This window comes from Erpetoichthys calabaricus, chromosome 4 (genome assembly GCF_900747795.2).
Source record: "Erpetoichthys calabaricus chromosome 4, fErpCal1.3, whole genome shotgun sequence".
Classification (NCBI taxonomy): Eukaryota; Metazoa; Chordata; class Cladistia; order Polypteriformes; family Polypteridae; genus Erpetoichthys; species Erpetoichthys calabaricus.
In genome coordinates, this window is record NC_041397.2 from 266,861,268 (window position 1) to 266,883,909 (window position 22,642).

At 38.9% G+C, this 22,642-nt stretch overlaps 1 protein-coding gene across 2 annotated transcripts; it reads right to left on the bottom strand.

Annotated features, from left to right (window-relative positions):
• Window positions 1–493: 493 nt before the first annotated feature.
• LOC114650855 (kelch-like protein 9) lies at window positions 494–21,412 on the bottom strand. 2 transcript variants are annotated; one of them, XM_028800753.2, is made up of 7 exons: window positions 20,451–21,412; window positions 13,520–13,631; window positions 10,561–10,667; window positions 10,341–10,410; window positions 10,215–10,255; window positions 6,301–6,441; window positions 1,769–1,913 (listed from the first exon to the last, which is right to left on the bottom strand). In XM_028800753.2, the coding sequence occupies exons 1-6, from the start codon at window positions 21,369–21,371 to the stop codon at window positions 6,331–6,333; spliced, it is 1,362 nt and encodes a 453-aa protein (XP_028656586.1). In that variant the 5' UTR covers window positions 21,372–21,412; the 3' UTR covers window positions 1,769–1,913; window positions 6,301–6,330. The 2 variants fall into 2 exon arrangements, with proteins under 2 accessions (XP_028656585.1, XP_028656586.1); XM_028800752.2 differs by having other exon boundaries at window positions 494–1,913; window positions 10,215–10,410.
• Window positions 21,413–22,642: the final 1,230 nt, after the last annotated feature.

The window sequence follows — 22,642 nt, forward strand, 5'->3', positions numbered from 1 at the left end:
CTGTAACGTAACACATTATACTTTGTAAATGATTTACACAAATGAACCAAGTCCACCCTCTCGAAACTGATAATAAATGTGTAATCTTCATCAGGACTTCAAAACTACCAAAAATGATTGAAAAGTACTTGGGATCAGAAGCTTGCAGGCTGAGAATTTCACATTGCATTACTATCCATCTTGAAGTTGTTCTTAAATCGGCTGCTGTGGTTAGATCATCTATGTATCACAATGACGATTGGTTTAGGAATACAAAACAATCCCGTTATTGTTGAATGTAAAGGAGATGCTGGGGGGCTTGTAGTAGCTGTTAGCAAGTAGCCCATGAGTAACAAGTAATACATGGGAGTCCACTTGGTGAGCCCCACTGATGACAAAAAAAAAAGTACCAAGCCGTACTGGTAAAAGTGTACAGAAATGTATGTTTGCTTCCCACTATGTAAAAGAGTACACTGTTAATAAAAATGCAAAAACGTGAAAGCTTCCATTTTTAATTTTTAAATATACAAAATACATTTAAAGCCAAAGAAAAGTTTGACCAAATGTTACAGTGTAGCTTTGGTAAATTAAAGAAAGAACGAATGGCTTGACTGGTTTATAACTGTACCTTGGCAGTGTTTTATGAAAGGCAAAAGAACAAATCACTATGTGAACACTCAAATGTGTGTGTTTCACTGCAGCCCTTTATCCACCCTTACATAGATAAAACTTTAACTTGAGCTCTTCACCACTATTTTATTCATTTATAAAACTGTGAATGTGCTGATCCTAATTGGCAAGTGGCACAAAACCTAAAATGAGTCTATTATAATTCATTCATACAAGACATAATAAACTTAATGAGAATTCATAACTTTACTGTATGGATCACCTAGCACCTGTAGCCTCACTGGCCTTAAATATTTCATCGTGGTATCTTACTTTGTCAGCAACTACAAACCTCTAATGACGTTCATTTTAACATAAATTGCTGGATTTTTCATTTTGGAGATCTGTAACATTTAGCTTATTGCATTTTGAAGAATTCCCACTGTTAAATGTTTTTAAATATTTCTGTTACACCAGCTCATGAGGTCTTGCAAACTTGCAGATGTATACACACGTCTTAAGAGATTCTAAAGACACTTGTAAAGTAATATATTTATATATAGATACAAACTCTTCACATTTCTTGATACTTCTTGACTGTACCTGCCTAACAATAATCTCCACTGGTATACATCAGCTAGCTTTTGAAATTGTTATATCAAAATGTGGATTTAGTGTCATCTAGTGGTCACAGTCATAACTAGTATTAACAACTGAATAAGAGTTGAAAGAGCAGAACCAGAAATAAAAACATCTGTGTAAATTTCAAAACATTTTGGGTCAGGTTACTGGGGGCCCCACTGAAGAGTTAAATTCCCATTTTGCTGACATTTTACTTAAGACTGAGATAGTGGAGCTGTGCACTTAATCATCACATGCTTCCTTTCTATCTTTTTTAAGAGGTGTCTTAGGTTTGTGCCCAGTCCTTCTACATCGTTTCTGCAGTGATGTATGCTGTTCAACCGATCACATGATGTCTGGGACTTGTTATGAAGGTGCTGTGATATTGTCATTAAGGTAATGTGGGAGGATAAGCGTTCCACTAGAAAGTCCAACTAGAGGTCTTGGCAGGTCAGGGCCTGCTTCCCATGTATCATTTTCACAGTTGTACACATGAACACTGCTAAGAAAACCTTCATACCACCAGGAGAAGCCCCCTATTATATAAACCATATTGTCTAAGACAGTGGTACCATGTTGACTGTGTCCCACAGGTAGAGGGGATAGCTCCGTCCATTGGTTTGTTGAAGGACAATAACATTCGGTTACTTTGACATCAGAGTAGGAGCGACTCTGTCTATTTGTTCTTGTAATCAAAACTCCACCTGTGAAAGTCAAAAGGCATGATTTACTTTAAATTCTAAATATGAATGAATAATCGCCGACATGAAAACAAAAGACAAAATGTAAAAATTCAGAAGCATCCCCTTACCAAGTTAACATTAATGCACAGATTCAGCTAGCATTTCAAGCACACCCTTAGATTAGCTTAGTGCACATGCCGCTTCTCTGAGCCATTATTCCCAATAAGAAATTATAAATAAATGTCAATACAGTGATCCACTTCTATATCTCGCCCCCGCTACATTGCGGATTTATTAATACTACTATTGTTGCTAGGGGGCTCCGCCCCTGTTCACTTCGCTGGACCACCCCCGGGTTTGGTTTACCAGATAAACAATTTAAAGAGATTGTTATTTTCACTGGAACTGTTACATATGCATTATTATCATTTTAACTTTAAAACTTTTGTAAAAACAATATTTGTCCTTTTATTTCCTGCCCCGGACTTGGTTAAATCTCTTTCTCGCGGCACTTATAACGCTGCTCATGTTGTGAAGGGGGGGGGGGGCTCTGAACGCACACTAAAGAGATGTGATCGGTTCAGCTGGTGTCTTGCTGCTGCTGCTGGCCAGCTGTGTGCTGTGCTTGTCGCACTTTACGTCAATCACTTAAAAGCCTGTACAGCAGCTGTCCTTTTGCCACTTCGCATCTCTGCCACTCGCTTTGTGAAGGGGTTACCTGAACGCACGCTAAGCAGATGTGGACAGATCAGCTACTGGCTTTGTGAGGGGGGATGAGGACTGAATGTTCGGTAAGGAGAAGTGCTTGGATCAACTGCTGGCTTTCTGCAGCTGCTGCTGGCAAGCTGCATGTTCTGCTTGTCATTGTTTTAAGAGCTGGGAGCACCTGAAGTTTGTCTGCCAAAAGCATTCCAACTGCTAGGTTAGATGTCAGTGAACTTGTTTTAAATTGTTTGTAAGTAGGGCGTGTCGTCAAAGTGTCTGTCCGAGGTGATCCAGTCTCGATCGCTTTGCTCAAACCCCCCCTCCCTCACAGAGATGCTCTATGCTCCTGCCACTTTGCGTTGTGAAGGGGGGGAGCGGACCGCATGCTAAGCAGAAGTGGACAGATCAGCTACTGGCTTTGTGCTGCTTCTACCAAGATGCCTGTTCTGCTTGTCACTCTGAACGTCGATCATTTAAAAGCCTGTACAGCAGCTGTCCTTCTGTCTTACTACCTTGTCTTGTGTGACGTTAAAATGTTTTATAATAAAGAGATGTTACTCATATCCTTAGCCTGACATCCACATATCATATGTGGTTACAAAGTGTGTTTTAATAAGTTTACATATGTTTAAAGCATGTGGGAGGGGTATTATAAGGCTTAAAATATTAAAAAAATGTTTATTTATATGGTCTTTCTATATTGCTGATTTTCACCGATCGCTGATGGGTCTGGAATGCAACTTCCGCGATAGGCAGGGGGATCACTGTATAAACAGAATGAAACACAACTGATAAAAGGAGAACTGAAATAAGACAGCAAAAGTATGAACTGGCACATTTACACTACAAAACTCTATCAAAGCTACATGAGTGAAATTTGCACTCCAGCAGGTCTGGATCAAACGGTACCAATTCAGAAACATCTTATTTAAAATTAAAAAGTGGAAACAGTCTGTGATACTGCCTCACAGCACTAAGTTGCCATGTAGGCTATTCAGTCCACTCACTGTTTGTGTGAGATTTCAAGGTTCCCCCAATTGTCTTTTAGGTTTTCTCCACATATGCCACTTCCTTCCACACTTCTTACAAATGTTACAAATAAATGAGGATCCAAAACAACATAAAAATACTTTGATAACTTAGTGGCCTATAAGAAGTTACTGTAGGCTTAATCCTTAGCATACAGTGGGGCAAAAAAAGTATTTAGTCAGCCACCAATTGTGCAAGTTCTCCCACTTAAAAAGATGAGAGAGGCCTGTAATTTTCATCATAGGTATACCTCAACTATGAGAAACAAAATGACAAAAAAAAAATCCAGAAAATTACATTGTCTGATATTTAAAGAATTTATTTGCAAATTATGGTGGAAAATAAGTATTTGGTCACCTACAAACAAGCAAGACTTCTGGCTCTCACAGACCTGCAACTTCTTCTGTAAGAGGCTCCTCTGTCCTCCACTCGTTACCTGTATTAATGGCACCTGTTTGAACTCGTTATCAATATAAAAGACACCTGTCCACAACCTCAAACAGTCACACTCCAAACTCCACTATGGCCAAGACCAAAGAGCTGTCAAAGGACACCAGAAACAAAATTGTAGACCTGCACCAGGCTGGGAAGACTGAATCTGCAATAGGTAAGCAGCTTGGTGTGAAGAAATCAACTGTGGGAGCAATTATTAAAAAATGGAAGACATACAAGACCACTGATAATCTCCCTCAATCTGGGGCTCCACACAAGATCTCATCCCGTGGGGTCAAAATGATCACAAGAACGGTGAGCAAAAATCCCAGAACCACACGAGGGGACCTAGTGAATGACCTGCAGAGAGCTGGGACCAAAGTAACAAAGGCTACCATCAGTAACACACTACGCCGCCAGGGACTCAAATCCTGCAGTGCCAGACGTGTCCCCCTGCTTAAGCCAGTACATGTGCAGGTCCGTCTGAAGTTTGCTAGAGAGCATCTGGATGATCCAGAAGAGGACTGGGAGAACGTCATATGGTCAGATGAAAAAACTCTACTCGTCGTGTTTGGAGGAGAAAGAATGCTGAGTTGCATCCAAAGAACACCATACCCACTGTAAAGCATGGGGGTGGAAACATCATGCTTTGGGACTGTTTTTCTGAAAAGGGACCAGGACGACTGATCCGTGTAAAGGAAAGAATGAATGGGGCCATGTATCGTCAGATTTTGAGTGAAAACCTCCTTCCATCAGCAAGGGCATTGAAGATGAAACATGGCTGGGTCTTTCAGCATGACAATGATCCCAAACACACCGCCCGGGTAACGAAGGAGTGGCTTCGTAAGAAGCATTTCAAGGTCCTGGAGTGGCCTAGCCAGTCTCCAGATCTCAACCCCATAGAAAATCTTTGGAGGGAGTTGAAAGTCCGTGTTGCCCAGCGACAGCCCCAAAACATCACTGCTCTAGAGGAGATCTGCATGGAGGAATAGGCCAAAATACCAGCAACAGTGTGTGAAAACCTTGTGAAGACTTACAGAAAACGTTTGACCCAACAAAGGGTATATAACAAAGTATTGAGATGAACTTTTGTTATTGACCAAATACTTTTTTTCCACCATAATTTGCAAATAAATTCTTCAAAAATCAGACAATGTGATTTTCTGGATTTTTTTTCTCATTTTGTCTCTCATAGTTGAGGTATACCTATGATGAAAATGACAGGCCTCTCTCATCTTTTTAAGTGGGAGAACTTGCACAATTGGTGGTTGACTAAATACTTTTTTGCCCCACTGTATATTTATGGTGACATGCCTGGCTGAAAGAAATGTTTTTATTTAATGTATTTTATTCTATGATTTCTGCCACAAAAGTTTAATGTGGACCACCACAGGCACACCGAGTCACAAATTTCTTTTCACTGACTTTTGCAGAGTAGAATCCACAGATCAGTTACATGACAACATGCCAACAGTGTGCAGGAGCTAGTCTTGTGCCATAATGTGCATAATGCATTATACTGCTATGCCTACATGTAATGCTTGCGGCATGCACAGCACATCATTTTCATATCAAGCTCCAGTTATCAATTAAACAACGGTTTTGTGACCAGATGCACAAGCCTAGGTGTGTTTCAGTGTGGAAACTCTATTCACAACATTGATTTGTAGATGCCAGTTCTGGACTTGAATGATTGGCACAACCCATGCTTCAGACATTATAGCTTTCACATAAGTTTGGACATGTTGAAAATGTGCAAGCTGTATATGTACAGTAAAGCAAGGACTTACTTTAGATGCTGTAAAGATTCCAGAAAAATTTAAATGACACAGCCCTTAAAATATAGTTTGATTCCATGAAAATAACAATTCAGTTTTCAATGTAATGTAAAAAAAACACCAGTAATATGAAATCATATGCTGTCAGATTTTACTTATTAACTTTCAGTCTAAGGTAACAACTCCATTCAGCTATAGTTTATGTATTTACAGTTCAGAGCTGCCAGTCAAACTAAACTCATCTCTTTTGGATTGTTCATGAAAGGTCAGAATGTGCAACCTACTGTATATATGGATGTTAAAACCAGGGCTTACTTTAGAACTGTGAGGCAGCATGTGTGACCTCTATGTTGCCCCTATTTCCACATATTTCATATAAAAGATTTTCTCTTACCTCTCCCACCCCTTTAAAAAGTTTTTACAGTAACAGTTTATCTGTCACTATGCTTCCATTCTCTACTTACCAATAACATATATCTTATCTCCAGCAGAAGTCATGCTATGGAAGCCACGAGCATACCGAAGTGGAGAGAGCACTTCCCACTTATTTTCTTGTTCACTATATCTGTATACAGAGTTTGAAAAAATTTCCCCTGATGAGCCACCTGTAAAAAAAAAAAAAACAGGAAAACAATATTTTTATATACAGGAAACTAAACAAATATTTTAAATTACTATAGTTTATTTTTATAAAAGTCAGTAGTACTAGGGTGTTGTACCGTGTTAGCCATTATGAATGTAGAGAAAAGCCAAGCAAAATGACACCTTTTATTGGCTAACTAAATAAAAGGTGTCATTTTGCTTGGCTTTTCTCTATAAAAGTCAGAAAATCTATTTTTTCACCCAGCTCTGAACTGGCTTAATTCAACACAGCACTGTAGTGGGCTGGAGTCCATCCCTGCAACACTAAGTGCAAAACAGGAACCATCTTTGGACAGGGTGCCAGTCATTCCAGTCACAGAACGCACCAACACATACATGGAACTTCACTCATATGTGGCATGTCATGTTTAGAGTCACCAAATGATCTAATATGGTGAGAAAACCTGTGTGAATATGTAAAGAACATGCAAACTGTACACAGCGAGAGGCCGAGCTACACAAATTATTACAATGCTTAACATTATTCAGAAAAACAACCTCAGGTCGGCGTACTTCATTGGTTTAAACAAAAAAAAAAAAACAAATTTTTTCTATTGATTTATTGTGCGTTTGGTAGGTGTGGTGCTTTGGAGGCACTATCGCAAACAAAGAATTAAAAAATCTGCTTAGTGCTTTTAAACTTGTGTCCAGAGAATCTGTCTGTTGGGTTTCACGGGGCAACAGTGCCCCCAACTGTCCACAATATATATATATATATATATTATATAAGTCAAATTTATTAAAAATAAAAAAATTGAGGAAGCACATGTACATAAGTATTCACAGCCTTTGCCATGAATCTCAAAATTGAGCTCAGGTGCATCCTGTTTCCCCTGATCATCCTTGAGATGTTTCTGCAGCTTAATTGGAGTCCACCTGTGGTAAATTCAGTTGATTGGACAGGATTTGGAAAGACACACACCTGTCTATATAAGGTCCCACAGTTGACAGTTCATGTCAGAGCACAAACCAAGCATGAAGTCAAAGGAATTGTCTGTAGACCTCTGAGACAACATTGTCTCGAGGCACAAATCTGGGGAAGGTTACAGAAATATTTCTGCTGCTTTGAAGGTCCCAATGAGCACAGTGGCCTCCATCATCCGTAAGTGGAAGAAGTTCAAAACCACCAGGACTCTTCCTAGAGCTGGCCAGCCATCTAAACTGAGCGATCGGAGGAGAAGGGCCTTAGTCAGGGAGGTGACCAAGAACCCGATGGTCACTCTGTCAGAGCTCCAGAGGTCCTCTGTGGAGAGAGGAGAACCTTCCACAAGGACAACCATCTCTGCAGCAATCCACCAATCAGGCCAGTATGGTAGAGTGGCCAGATGGAAGTCACTCCTTAGTAAAAGGCACATGGCAGCCTGCCTGGAGTTTGCCAAAAGGCACCTGAAGGACTCTCAGACCATGAGAAAGAAAATTCTCTGGTCTGATTAGACAAAGATTGAACTCTTTGGTGTGAATGCCAGACGTCACGTTTGGAGGAAACCAGGCACCGCACATCACCAGGCCAATACCATCCCTACAGTGAAGCATGGTGGTGGAAGCATCATGCTGTGGGGATGTTTTTCAGCGGCAGGAACTGGGAGACTAATCAGGATAAAGGGAAAGATGACTGCAGCAATGTACAGAGACATCCTGGATGAAAACCTGCTCCAGAGCGCTCTTGACCTCAGACTGGGGCGACGGTTCATCTTTCAGCAGGACAACGACCCTAAGCACACAGCCAAGATATCAAAGGAGTGGCTTCAGGACAACTCTGTGAATGTCTATGAGTGGCCCAGCCAGAGCCCAGACTTGAATCCGATTGAACATCTCTGGAGAGATCTTAAAATGGCTGTGCACCGACGCTTCCCATCCAACCTGATGGAGCTTGAGAGGTGCTGCAAAGAGGAATGGGCGAAACTGGCCAAGGATAGGTGTGCCAAGCTTGTGGCATCATATTCAAAAAGACTTGAGGCTGTAATTGCTGCCAAAGGTGCATCGACAAAGTATTGAGCAAAGGCTGTGAATACTTATGTACATGGGATTTCTCAGTTTTTTTATTTTTAATAAATTTGCAAAAACCTCAAGTAAACATTTTTCACACTGTCATTATGGGATGTTGTGTGTAGAATTCTGAGGAAAAAAATGAATTTAATCCATTTTGGAATAAGGCTGTAACATAACAAAATGTGGAAAAAGTGATGCGCTGTGAATACTTTCCGGATGCACTGTATATACACACACACACATACACTGCATATTTTATTTATATATATATATATATATATATATATATATATATATATATATAATGTATATATGTTTTTGTGTTTTACAGGGGGTGTACTTATTCCAAAGCCCCTCCTCACATATTCAAAAGTTTACAAAATAATAATTTACCAATATACTGCCAAACAGTACAATCACCAAAAGGCAGAATTAAAAGATATCTCAAAGCCAACATCAAAAACTAAATATTAAACAAAACACAAATGAATATTAGTAAATTTCCCATTTTTGTTCAATGAGAAAAGTGCTAAAGTGTATTGTACATAAGTAATCAATATGATTTATGATAACAACTACTTCAAAAAAGTGACATGCAGAAGTTAATTATGTGTTTTAAATTACATCAAAAAAATCCACCAATGGATAGAATCTCCTTAGCCCCAAGATTGAACTAACACATTCAGCATGCATATCTGCCTACATACCATATAAAGTCCAAGTTAGGTTAACTGAAAATTAAAACCTTGGCCTTATGTGATGGTGAGTTGGCCCTAGAGAAAACCAGTGCCTTCATTTGGGCCCTTTGACGATTCTGCCACGATAGGCTCCAAATCCTCGTGAATCTGAATTGGTTTATGTGGCTTTGACGTTGTTATGTTAAAAATATTTTGTGTGAGAATAAATTATACTTGTGGCTTGAATATAATGAACAGGCCTGGAAAATGCACTGAATTATCTGGAAGGTGAAGCACAAAGTACTAAACAAGTGCAAGCTACAAGTTTTATATTTCTGAAGATACTTTGAAGTTCTCCAAGAAAGCTATTAAAAGTAAGAGATTATCAGGATAAATTACCTAACTAACCAAATAAGATTTTAACTAAATTAATACATTGCACTATTACCTGGAAAGACAACATTATTCATTTTAAACATTAAAAACATTTAATCTATAAACATGTGCATTTTTCTGGCTCAGTTGTATATCTTAAATTACAATAGAAGTGTGCCTCAGAGCTCCAGGGACCATCTTGCTCTTCTCAGCCTGAGTACTGTATGAACATGGGAATAATTTTGAAGAGACAATGCCATTCAGCTCAAAATGCTGCAGTTAAACATTTCCTAATTAACTACCTTCTCCAAAATATCAATTCCTGATTAGAAAGTCCCAGAGCACTATTACCTACCTACATGGTAACAACTGCTAACTGTGTGAAGAATACATTTGTAATGTTTGTGGAAAGTTTATGCTTAACCAGCCTAATATGTGAAGGTATGAATGAGTGGCTTGGCATAACTGCATGTGGGTACATATATGGGTGTATCTTGTCAAACACTGGTATTCTGTCCACATTTGTTTCCTGTCTTGTGTTTGATGGGCTTTAGTTTCTTGTCATGTGTTAAAAAGGAATTTATAAATACACAAAACTAGATTGATCAGACCATCAGATCTGATTAGAACATTTTTATAATATAAAGATAAACCGTAGTAAATAGAGGAAAACAAATCAAATTCAATTATCTTACCAGATACATAGAGCTTGTTCTGGTGCACAGTACCAGCATGGCTAGAGAGTGGACAAGGCAAAGTCTTAATGTATTTCCACTTATTCTCAGTGAGACTGTAGCGTTCAGCTGAAAACAATATACCACCTTCTCCTCTGCCTCCTACTGCGTAAATGTGACCATGCATAGCACTGCAATGAAATCGTCTACGGCATACCTTGGAAAAGAACAGTTCATTTAGAAATCTGTACATCTTTGAAATGTCAAGACAGTATCTCTTGAAGAATTATATGACAAGATTAATTGCAACTTTTTTTATATTTCTAGAACATTTAATCACATGTTGGTATTTTTGTTTATAACTTACATTCATGTCTGTAAGGCGTGCCCACTGGTTAAAACGAGGGTCATAACGGTGTACAGATGCTGTTGCCTCTTCCTCATGATTACCACTCAGCAAGGAATTCTGCCCCCCTCAAAAAAATAAGTAAGAACACACTTTACATGCAGGTTGAAGGTGATGTTTTTTATTGAAGTTAAATACTTACAATTAAAAGTAAAATGGAAAAAAGTCAGTCATTTTCCATGGCTGAAATGTCCAAGAGGAGATTACTTAATACAGATGAGTAAAAGCTTACTAATGTGGAATGTGGGAAAGGAATCTATAGACAAACACTCTCACAGATTTTACAATGATACTATCAGTGAGGAGCATGCAGCGCATGTCCAGGCTAGAAGATACAAACAGTACAATGCATCAAGTTGTAAGAAACATGACAGTGCCCAGCTGTGCCCAGGTGGATCTACAGAAAAATGACAGCTCAAGTGAAGTATCACACAGGCACAACATGCTTTATTTATTGAGTAATTAGCTGCTGGAAAAAGATGGGAAAACACTAACTACCTCAATGAAGTTTTTTTGTACTCCTGTACAACTGGTAATATTGACCCTAAAATCAATTTGTGTAACAAACATCTTTCTGTCATATTCCCCAATTGTAACTGGGTCACAATGCACTAAACCAGCCATGCTTGCCAAAATGACCCATGAGACTGTTATTCTATAACACCATATTCAATAAATGAAAAAAATGTTAACCAAGCGCCTCTCCAACTTTTTATTTTACTGGCTGGCAACCTCTGGCATAAAGCCTTAATCAAACTTGGAGAGGATCCTAGCACCTCTGAGACAAAATGCATTCATAAACAAACATACAGGTTTAAAACAGAGACATGCATTAATGGATATTTGTAGATTATTGTCAAAAACAGTGTAAAAGTAAAAGAATTACAGCATTTCATTTTGGGGAATACATTTTAGCATGTTAGTAATTTAAGATTTTATATACTGTATACACTTCAAATACTATACATTGTCATGGATGGATTGGCATCCTGACTGTCGTGGATCTTGTTACTACCTTGTTACTTGGCTGGGAGGACGAGATGATGGATGGTCTAGAAGAACCAAGAAGGTCCTGCATAGAATGCCAGCATGGTGTTAGAAACAGGGGTCCCAGTAAGTGTGGGATAAAAGTTCCTTACCTGGCCAGAAGGCTAGTACAATAGACAAGACTGCATAATGGATGAATGATCCTGAATGTGCTGGTAAGGATGAAGTGGAAGGCTGCCTCCCATCTGCATCTCATTCCACACTACACAAGGAGGTAACATTTCTCTTGGTGAGCACCATTTGGACACCTGCGGCATGGGAGCTGTGGCTCCACAGGCCTGCCAAGTTGGGTTCCATGAGTGCCGCCAAGGGGAGCTTTCAAAAGCAGGAACCCCTGTTTCAAGGTGGATCCACCTGACCCAAAAAGTGCTTCCTGGAAACTATTGTTCGGTACAGGAAGTACCTCTGAGTCAGGAGAAATGGTCCATGTCACACAGAGGAGGGGGATAAAGCTCACCTGGGAGGAGTGGAGGAGGAAAAAGAGACTGAATTATATTGGACTATTTAAACAAGATATTCTAAGCAAATAAAGACAATTAAATGCAGGACTGTCGCTGTGTGGTTGTATTTGTGGTTCAGGGGTTTGTGACCACCTTTTGGCCAATTTATATCTACTATATATATATATATATATATATAAAATTCGAAGCCTAAAAGTGCAATGATTTTGTGCAACGATTTTATGTCACGTTTTTAATGTCACTTTTTTTGTCATGCTTTAAATCAGGCTTATTTTAAAACCTATATGTTTGGTATCTTTCTTTTCAGGATTTATCGAACTTTAATGTGATGTTGTTAGAATTTCACATCCTTATTCCGTTTTTAAATTATGAACTAAAAAATATCAAGAACTCACATCTCGTGAGACGGGACATTGTGCCAAAAGATTTAATCACACCTGGGGCCGAAAATAAAAGAGAAACAGTAGATGACAAAGACCACTGCTGTACAGGCTTTTAAATGTTCAAAGCGCTGCACAAGATGTACATTAAGCAGCAGAAGCAGCAGCGGCGGCAGCAGCAATCCAGCAGCTGATCGAGCAAAGAGGAGGTAAAAAAAAAAAACAAAACTATTTGTTTCCCATTGTATCAACATTTAAGAGGGGGTTTCGGAGGAGCGACCGCGTCTCCTTGAGGTACATTCAGCTTCCCTCTTCACAACACAAGCAGCAGAGACGCGAAGTGGCTGGTGAGTAGCGCATGCAAGGGGGGGTTGGCGATCAAAGCGAGCAGGGGGTATACATATATACACACACACAAACACACACGCATATACACACACACGTATTTTATACTTTCACCAGTAACGGCGCACTGCACGATAACATGCAGTGAACACACTTGACTCAAGCATTCATAGTATTCATCCTCTTTCTCTGTACATTTAGCATTCGTTTGCTCAGAGGTTGATGTGCTTGCTGCTTCCTGAGCAGCTCTTCTTTACTCCACCCTAGCGGCCTGCTGCTTCTCTTCTTTCGTCTGCATCTTTTCGCGTTAAAACTGATTAAGTTAGTTTTTTTGTTGCAATTACTTAGTACGTTCTCTTTAATTTTTCACTTAATCTGGCACTTAAGTCTTCAATCTGCCTCAAGAATGATTAGCGAAGGTGGTAGGGAACGAGAATGGCGCCCGTACGCATGCGCCGCACGGCCGCCCTGCTATGCGCTGCTGAGAGTTGATTCTACAATAAAATAAAATAAAATAAAAAGAGTAATAAAATCATTACCCCGAAAGCAGATAACAGTCATCACGTAGTAGATGTGTACCAAATTTCAAGTCAATAGGCAAAACGGTTTGCGAGCTACAGGTGATTTAAAATCCTGGACAGACAAATGAACAGCCACGGTAGCGTATTATAGAAGAAGATATCATACCTATAATATACAAGTAGTCATCAAGTACCAGCGAACAGTGATTGTATTTTGCCTCTGCCTGTGTAATAGTTCTCCAGGAATTGTGCTCAATATCCTCATCATTTGTCAGAATCTGAGGAAAGAAATAAAAAGAAATAACACCAATAACTTCCTTTATTTAAATCAGTGAATACAGAACACTCATCTTTACTAACTGACTAGTCTCCTGATTGATGAATATAGTAGACCAAAACATTACCAATGATGTCAAAGGGAAATTTAAATAAGCTTAGTCATGCATTCAAGAAATTCACGTCACACTTAACTGTCTTAGACACTTGTCTCAGCCATCTTCTTAGTGTACTGCTAAGCTTTCTAGTAAAGGGTTAGGTTAAGAGTCTCTTAGACATTTTATTTATGCAAAAACTATGTATTCATAAGGAATTTTTTGGAAAGTGTATAATGCCTATGGTTACATTTTCCTTGCCTACAGTTATTAAGACTCTTGATATAGCTTGCACTGTAAATATGTATTAAGGCAGGATGTAGTTATAAATTGAACAACAGATAGTTGTTTCTTTATATTTCTAAGCAATGCAATAAAATGAATACTACATAACAAGGTATTATCCTTCTCGCTTAGTGACAATAAATTACATTACATCATCAACCCCAGAACTAGAAGTGTCAAACCGTTTTTCAGGACCTTGCAGAGCTGGGCAGTGTCTCTGATGATTCTGAGGTGGTAGGCAGGGATGAGGAGCCCCAAAAGGCCACCTCAAAACCACTTACCAGAAAGAGAGAGGTGGTGATAGTTGGGGACTCAATCATTAGGGGGATCGAAGTGCAGGTTTGCTCCAGAGACAGTCTCTCACACGGTGTGTTGCATTCCGGGTGCACAGGTGGGGGACCTCCCTGGAAGGGTGAGTAAGCTCATGGCTAGAATGGGGGTGGATCTAGTTATCATTGTCCATTTTGAAACAAATGACATACATAAAGGTAGTCTGTCAGTTCTGCAATACATATTCAAAGAGTTAGGTGCCAGGCAGTGGAGCAGAACTGACAAAGTAGTCTTCTCGGAAGTTGTGCCACGTGCCAGTCTAGGTAAGACTGAAGAGATTAGAAGGCTTAATGCGTGGCTCAAATCTTGGTGCAGGGTGGAAAGGTATATGTTTATGGGGCATTGGGACTCCTTTTGGAAAAGATAAGACCTGTTCCACTACGACGGGTTACATCTGAACTGGAGGGGCACCAATGTATTGGGGAGATGTATGAGTAGGCTAGTCGAGGATTGTTTAAACTAGGGAATTCTGGGGCAGGGAGTTTAGGACAGGCCAGGTGTAGAACTATACGTGGAGAAATAAAAATGTGTAGTAATGTAAATTCTGACCCAGCATTTAAAAATAAAAGGAGTAACACATTAAAAATAGCTTGCCTTAATGCTAGAAGTAGCAAAAATAAGGCAAGCGAGTTGGAGCTGTAATAACAAATAATTAACAAAAAACAAAGTAAAACTAAATAACAAAGATGGGGATGAATGTAACATAGAGGGATACACATTTTTAGGAAGGTTAGACAGAACAGAAAAGGGGATGGAGTTACTGTTTTTGTCAAACAGAATTTAAATGCAAGTCCTCTTCAATTGGACGATGAGCCCCATCTTAGTGAGGACATGTGGCTTTGCCTAATAAAGCATTAAGGTAAAAGGCCTTATTTTAAGAGTGTGGTATAGACCACCCAATGCAGACAGTAATTTCAGCACACATCTTTTTAGTAATTTTAAAAAGGCAATTTTACAAGGGGATATTATAGTCATGGGGGACTTTTAATTGTCCAGATATTAACTAGGATAACCTTGCAAATGGAGGAGCGCAAGAGCTGGATTTTTTAGAAATAAAGAAGCTGCAAAGGATAAAACAGCTTTATAAGGTATATAAGATTAATAACTCCAAAATGAATTGTGGGGTATGTGAGAACATGAGGGCAACCATTAAGAAGGATATTAGGGAGGCTAAAAGACAGCTAGAGAGGAATATAGCAGATAAGGCGAAAAATGACCCCAAGAGATTCTTTCAGTATTTTAGTAGTAAAAGAACAGTAAAGGAGCAGGTGAAGTGCATCAGAAATAGTAAAGGGGAATTAAAACATACAGATTGTGAAATAGCAGACATTCTAAATTTGCATTTGTCTGAAGTCTTCTCTTCTGAGTGGTAAACAGGACTACTAAGGAGGTACTGAAGGATTTGGAAATTATTGAGGCAGAAGTACTGCTTAAATAGGCTGAAATCAAACAAATCACCAGGATCAGATAACATTTACCCTTGAGTTCTTAGGGAGGCTAGCGTGTACATATATAAACCCTTGACGTATATTTTTAGGAAGTGACTGAACACTGGGGAGATTCCAAAGGACTGGAAAATATCAAATATTATCCTGCTATATAAAAAGGGTGACCGGGCATATCCAAGCAACTACAGGCCAGTATGCTTAACATATATCACAGGAAAAGTAATGGAAGGAATTATTAAGGATAAGATTGAGCAGCACATGGCAAGTACTGGAATTTTTCTGAACAGTCAGCTTGATTTCAGAAGAGGGAGGTCGTGTTTTACTAACATGCTGGAATTCTATGAGGTGGCAACAAAAGGATACAATCAAAGTGAGGCATATGATATTATTTATCTTGACTTTCAGAAAGCATTTGATAAGCTGCCACATGAGAGGTTGGGTATCAAATTAAAAGAAGTTGGGGTTCGGGGTGATGTTTTTAGATGGGTGCAGAATTGGCTCAGACACAGGAAGCAGAGGATGATGGTGCGAGGAACTTTATCAGAACTGGCTGATATTAACAGTTGTATTCCACATGGTTCAGCGCTAGGGCTGCTGCTATTTTTAAGATATATAAATGATTTAGATAGGAATACAAGTAAAAAGCTGATTAAGTCTACAGATGATACCAAGATAGGTAGATTGGCAGATAATTTGGAATCTGTTAAATCATTACAGAAGGGCTTTGACAGCATACAGACTTGGGCAGATTTGTGGCAGATAAAATTTAATGTCAGTAAATGTGAAGTATTACACAGAGGAAGGAAAAATGTTTGGTTTGAGTACAGAATGGGAGGTCTGAAAATTGATAGTACAACTTATAAGAAGGACTTAGGAGTTGTAGTGGACTCTATGCTATCAACTTACCCACAGCGTTCAGAAGCCGTTAAGAAGGCAATCAGAATGTTAGGTTATATGGCTCGATGTGTGGACTACAAGTCTAACTAGGTTATGCTCAAGCTTAATAATGCACTGGTGGGGCCTCATCTGGAGTACTGTGTGCAGTTTTGGAACCCAGGCTACTAAAAGGACATTGCAGCACTAGAAAAGGTCCAGAGAAGAGCGACTAGGCTGATTCCAGGGCTACAGGGGATAAATTATGAAGAAAGGTTAAGAGAGATGAGCCTGTTCAATTTAAGCAAAAGAAGATAAAGAGGTGACATGATTGAATTGTTTAAAATTATGAAGGGAATTAGTACAGTAGTATGAGACTGTTATTTTAAAATGAGTTCACATAGAACATGGGGACACAGTTGGAAACTTGTTTGTGTGAAATTTACCCTTAACATTAGGACGTTTTTTTTTTTACAAAGAGAACCAGAGACACTTGGAATAGTCTACCAAGTAGCACGGTAGACAGTAAGACTTTAGGGACTTTCAAAACTAGACTTGATGTTATTTTAGAAGAATTAAGTGGATAGGACTGGCAAGCTTTGTTGGGCTGAATGGCCTGTTCTCGTCTAGATTATTCTAATGTTTTAATGCTCCAATTATAATCCACAGAATATGTTAAACACACTGCATCTATTACTACAAAATTCTCATATTTATTTCCTTATTTTGTAAATTTGAATCTATCATTCACGGAAAATGAATATGGTGTAAGCTGCCTTTTGTTGATTACATCATTGTTAATAATTATGGATGGATGCAAAGCACCAAGGACAGGCTTCCATAAACTAAATATGATTAAGTGGGATTGAGAATATTAAGATATGAGAAAACAAGAAAATGTTGGGTAACAACCATGTTGAATATTAAAATACCATTCTATTATACAAAATCTGCAGTACAAGAAGAAATTACCAATCATTTAACCTACCCATCATTATTATACCCATGGATGGGGTATAATAATGATGGGAGGATAGGGGAGACTATCCTCATCTTAACAGGCCAAATGAAATTTAACAGCGGGCAGGCAGCAGTTCTCCATCATCCCATAACCACTTAGTTTAGATTTATGCATGTATATTTACTGTGGTCTTTAATAATTTTGCTTGTTTCTGGTAATAAAAAGGTTAGACCAACTTTCTTGTTTTCTACTCAGCTAACACAACTGGTTCAGCAGGCAGCTGTCTTACTGCAGAGCAACAGCAAGTCATCTACGTAATAAAAAAGTGTTGTTAGATTAGAAAAATTCCAGTGATTTTATATCTTGTGTGTGTTTAGGTGCGTGGCATTTTACCTCTGCAGCGTATATAATGGCTCCATTTACCATTTATTACTAAGGGAAACACCTTTTTCCAGAAACCCTGGCATGGTAATGCTCAGTGCTTCATTATTTTATGTTTTTATTTATAACTGTATTTTGGTGTCTCAAAATCTAAATGACCCCTCCTATGTATGGGGCATGGCCCAACTGGCAGAGTGGATATGACTGCTGCCTCATACACTCTGGGTACTGGAGCCAATTTTACACTCATACAATTTTTATTCAAGTGAAATTTGTGTATTATCCCTAAACTTGACCAGGCGGAGTGAACGTACATATATGCATAAATGTGCCATTCACAATCAATTAGCACCCTGCCCAGGGTTGGTTTCATCCTTGCATCTGATGGTGATGGGATAAGCTATCACTCCATGTAATTGTGAACTAAGCAGTATTTAGCTAGTATTTCCTGGTAGTGGTGGGGAGTGTACTGGTTTGTGTATTCAATAGATACAGTATTTTAAATGGAAAAAAGTTTTTTTCCCCACTGAATTGTATTGGATTTTTTTTTTGTGTCCATTAGTCCTCTAGAGGCTTTACATATGGGAAATATTGAGCTTATAGGTCTTGACTTTTTTCTTGTTTTTTTTTTTTTTACTCTTATAGGTCTTGATTTTTTCTTTTTTTTACTTTTTCCTGTTGAAACCTGCATCAAGTTATAGCGTGACTGTTACCATTTATAAATAAAACTTGCAGCTGAAAGATTATTTGGAGATGTATAAATTTGGGGTACTATAAAATAATTTTTAAATATAAGCACATGCACATCACTGGCCAAACCATATTGTAAAAGATGCCACTCTTTATCTGGGTGCATAATATATATTTTTTAAAACTGTGCAACCTTTATTTACAGAGAGCTGTTAATGGTATCCATTTTGATTTCCTATAACCTCTACAGAAAATAAATAATAAAAAAATAATCCTCCCCTAGATCTGTTTCTGAAACTTCATCCCAAAACTTAGAAGCACTAAAAATGAACAGAACTCTAAAGTGGATAAACAAGGATTTAAACATAATTTCTAAAAGATGTATAAGACAAATACTGCAAGTCCAGTTCTAACTGTAGGGCATATGAGAACATGAGAGGAGTTGTTTAGAAGGATGTTTAAAAAGCTAAAATGTATTTACAGAGAAATATTGCAGAAAATACAAAAGAGGACACTGAGATTCTTTCAGTATACAACAGTAAATGAGCAATTAAGGAGGAGATGAAGTGTGTTACGAATGGTAAGGGTAGATTAAAAAAATACTGAGAATGAAATTCATTTTCACGTGCATAAATGTTAATATAACACTTCTGGAACCTTCCAAATTACTTGGGTTTTCATTTTATGTTTAACACGAGCTACATGAATAGAAATGAAACAGGTTTTGATGGACTGAATTGACAGTTCTCATAACTGTTCCAATGTTCAATTTAACATTTAAGCAAAAAAAAAAAAAAAAAAAAAATCTTGAATTGAGATGTGCTTATGTTTTATCTTCTCTGCCTACCACAGTGGCATAGACTCTGTTTATCTGTTTCTTAGTAAATTCAGCTTCACTTTTTACTTTTATGGACACTTTACATTGTCCCCCCTGTGGCATGTATTTGAATGATCTTTGAAATTACACATTTTGATACTACTTTCCTATTCTTGCCTAGAGATGTAGTGCAAGTTCTGATACAAAATATAAATGACCATGAACTTGAGAGAAAGATGTTAGAAAATGGACGGGTGGAAAAATGGAAGAAAAGCTGACAAAGGACAACTATTATTTATGAAAAGCAAAAACTATTAAGTGCTGAAGGTAATACTGGTCCAAGGCATGCAATATGGCCTATTAGTGAAGGACTGTAAACCACCTTATTCACCTATAATTCATTCACTTCAAAAATATCAATCCATCCATTTTTTAAGCTGTTTATATCTAGTTTGGGGTCATGGGAAACTGCTGCCCAACACAAAAGCAAAAGACATACTTAATCATACAACCACACTTACTCACATATGGCCAATTTACTTTTAGAGCTGAAATCAATACTAATATGGTTCAATTCTTGGGAACTGTATCGGAAAGATATTATCTATTGAATGGTCCATCCACCCATTTGATAGTATAAGAAATCATCCCAAAGCTGTGCATGACACACAGCTAAATTATGTCTGTGGCAGTAACCTATGCTTATGTGTACCAACTGCTACTGGTAGAGTAGTTTCAGCCTGATGTGTGGTGCTGCCAAAATTATGCGTCCATTGTGACATTAGTGGAAATAGAGGGTTTTAGAATGGATGTTGTTGTTTGGTGATGCTTGTCCTGTGCACACAGAAAATTACCCTTTACCTGTTCGTGCTCTTGTCTTTTTTCCCCCTTTAAAACACATTATCCTGCTTTGCTTCCCAGAGGACACCCTTTTTAAGTACCATTATTTCTTGGCAGCCCTGGCTCCCGTTTGTTTTGCCACACGTGGCCAGGACCCCCTTGCGCGTTGATCTTATCCGGAACCAGTTTTTAAATGGACCCTCTTCTTCATGTCTCACTGCTGGGTCCGACAGCACGGTGATGTAGCTCTCCGCTCCGGGGAACAACTTCAAAAGCGCGACGTCTTCATTTTCACCGCTGTCTTCGAAGCTATAGCCCGGTGGGAAAATTAAGCCAAGGCGGACACTATTGACAAGACACTCCAAATAAGGGAGACGATTCTCCAGATCATGGCGCAACCACCTCCAAGCTAGAGACATAATGGCTCTTTCGTTCATTCGGGGGCTGATATCATCTCTCTGGAGTAGTGTCAACAACGAACAGCCGTCCAGCCGTAGCAATGAGAGCTCGTGCCTTTCTAAAATGACATCTAGGTTTTGGGAAATGAATGACAAGCACGCCTCCTTCAAAGGAAGCAAGTCGTACTTTTCGGACAGCGTGAGAATCGTAAAGAAGTTGTCCGTCTCCAGAGCTCCCTGCAGCAGTCGGGCGCAGCACTCCGTGAGCTGTGTGATCTGCAAGTACGTCGCCGTGAGCAGCACGTCCTCCAGGCTGCTCGGGTCTGCGCTCAGCTGCGACGTGTACATGAAATGCAGGGCCACCTTCAGTCCTGACGCCGTGACTCCCTTCAGCTCCACTGCGCCCATATGCTTCTCCCGCATGTCCGCAGTAAACATAATCCTAAAATACGTGCTCGCAGCCGCCAACACGGACTTATGCGCTGAGAACGTCTCATTTTCCGCCACAAGTCGAATGTCACAAAGACAATTAGCCTCCCACAGTTCCCGCAACCCGAGCTGCAGTGCTGTTGGAAAGTCCTGGCTGTACAGACAGTGCTTCCCCATTTCATCACGAGAAACCATGTTACTTCGTAAGTGTAGCTGTTAAACACATGGAAGGAACCGCGCCCGAGCGCAAAGTCTCTTGGGCAATGTAGTTGTAGCTGTCCGGGTTACAACTGTCAGGAAACTGCAGGTAAGAGCGATGTATTTCCAATGTCAAAATTGTTTGATAACAACTTATTAAAGTGCGTATATTATTGGCAGAATAAAATATAATTCAAAGAGAACACGAGAAGAAAAAACAGGGAAAAAAAGTAATCACAAGTTTAAAGGGATTACTAAATTCAGATTACATTTTACCTGAAGAAGGGGCCTGAGTTGCCTCGAAAGCTTGCATATTGTAATCTTTTTAGTTAGCCAATAGATAGATAGATAGATACTTTATTAATCCCAATGGGAATTTCACATTCTTCAGCAGCAGCATACTGATACAATAAATAATATTAAATTAAAGAATGATAATAATGCAGGTGAAAAACAGACAATAACTATGTATAATGTTAAATGTTAACGTTTACCCCCCCGGATGGAATAAAAGGTGTCATTTTGCTTGGCTTTTCTCTACATTCATAATGGCTAACACGGTACAACACCCTAGTACTAAGGAATTACTATAGGCCTATGGGCGGATTTATACTGTTAAACTAATGAACCTTAAGCGTCAGGGCCCCAGAAACGATTTTAGTCCATATTGCTTAAAAATTTTGGGTGTCTACTGTATGAGAAAGAGTTAAAAAAAATATATATATATATATATGTGTATATATATATATATATATATATATATATATATATATATATATATATATATAAATAATATAGTGTAATTAATACAAAAGTACTACAGTATTTATATAATATATACTTCCTTAGAAGGCTGGCATCCTTCAACATCTGCAATAAGATGGTACAGATGTTCTATCAGACGGTTGTGGCAAGTGCCCTCTTCTACGCAGTGGTATGCTGGGGAGGCAGCATTAAGAAGGAGGATGCCTCACACCTGGACAAACTGGTGAGGAAGGCAGGCTCTATTGTGGGCACAGAGCTGGACAGTTTGACATCTGTGGCAGAGCGATGGGCACTGAGCAAACTCCTGTCAATCATGGAGAATCCACTGCATCCACTAAACAGTATCATCTCCAGACAGAGGAGCAGCTTCAGCGACAGACTGCTGTCACTGTCCTGCTCCACTGACAGACTGAGGAGATTGTTCCTCCCCCACACTATGCGACTCTTCAATTCCACCCAGGGGGGTAAACGTTAACATTATTCAAAGTTATTGTCTGTCTGTA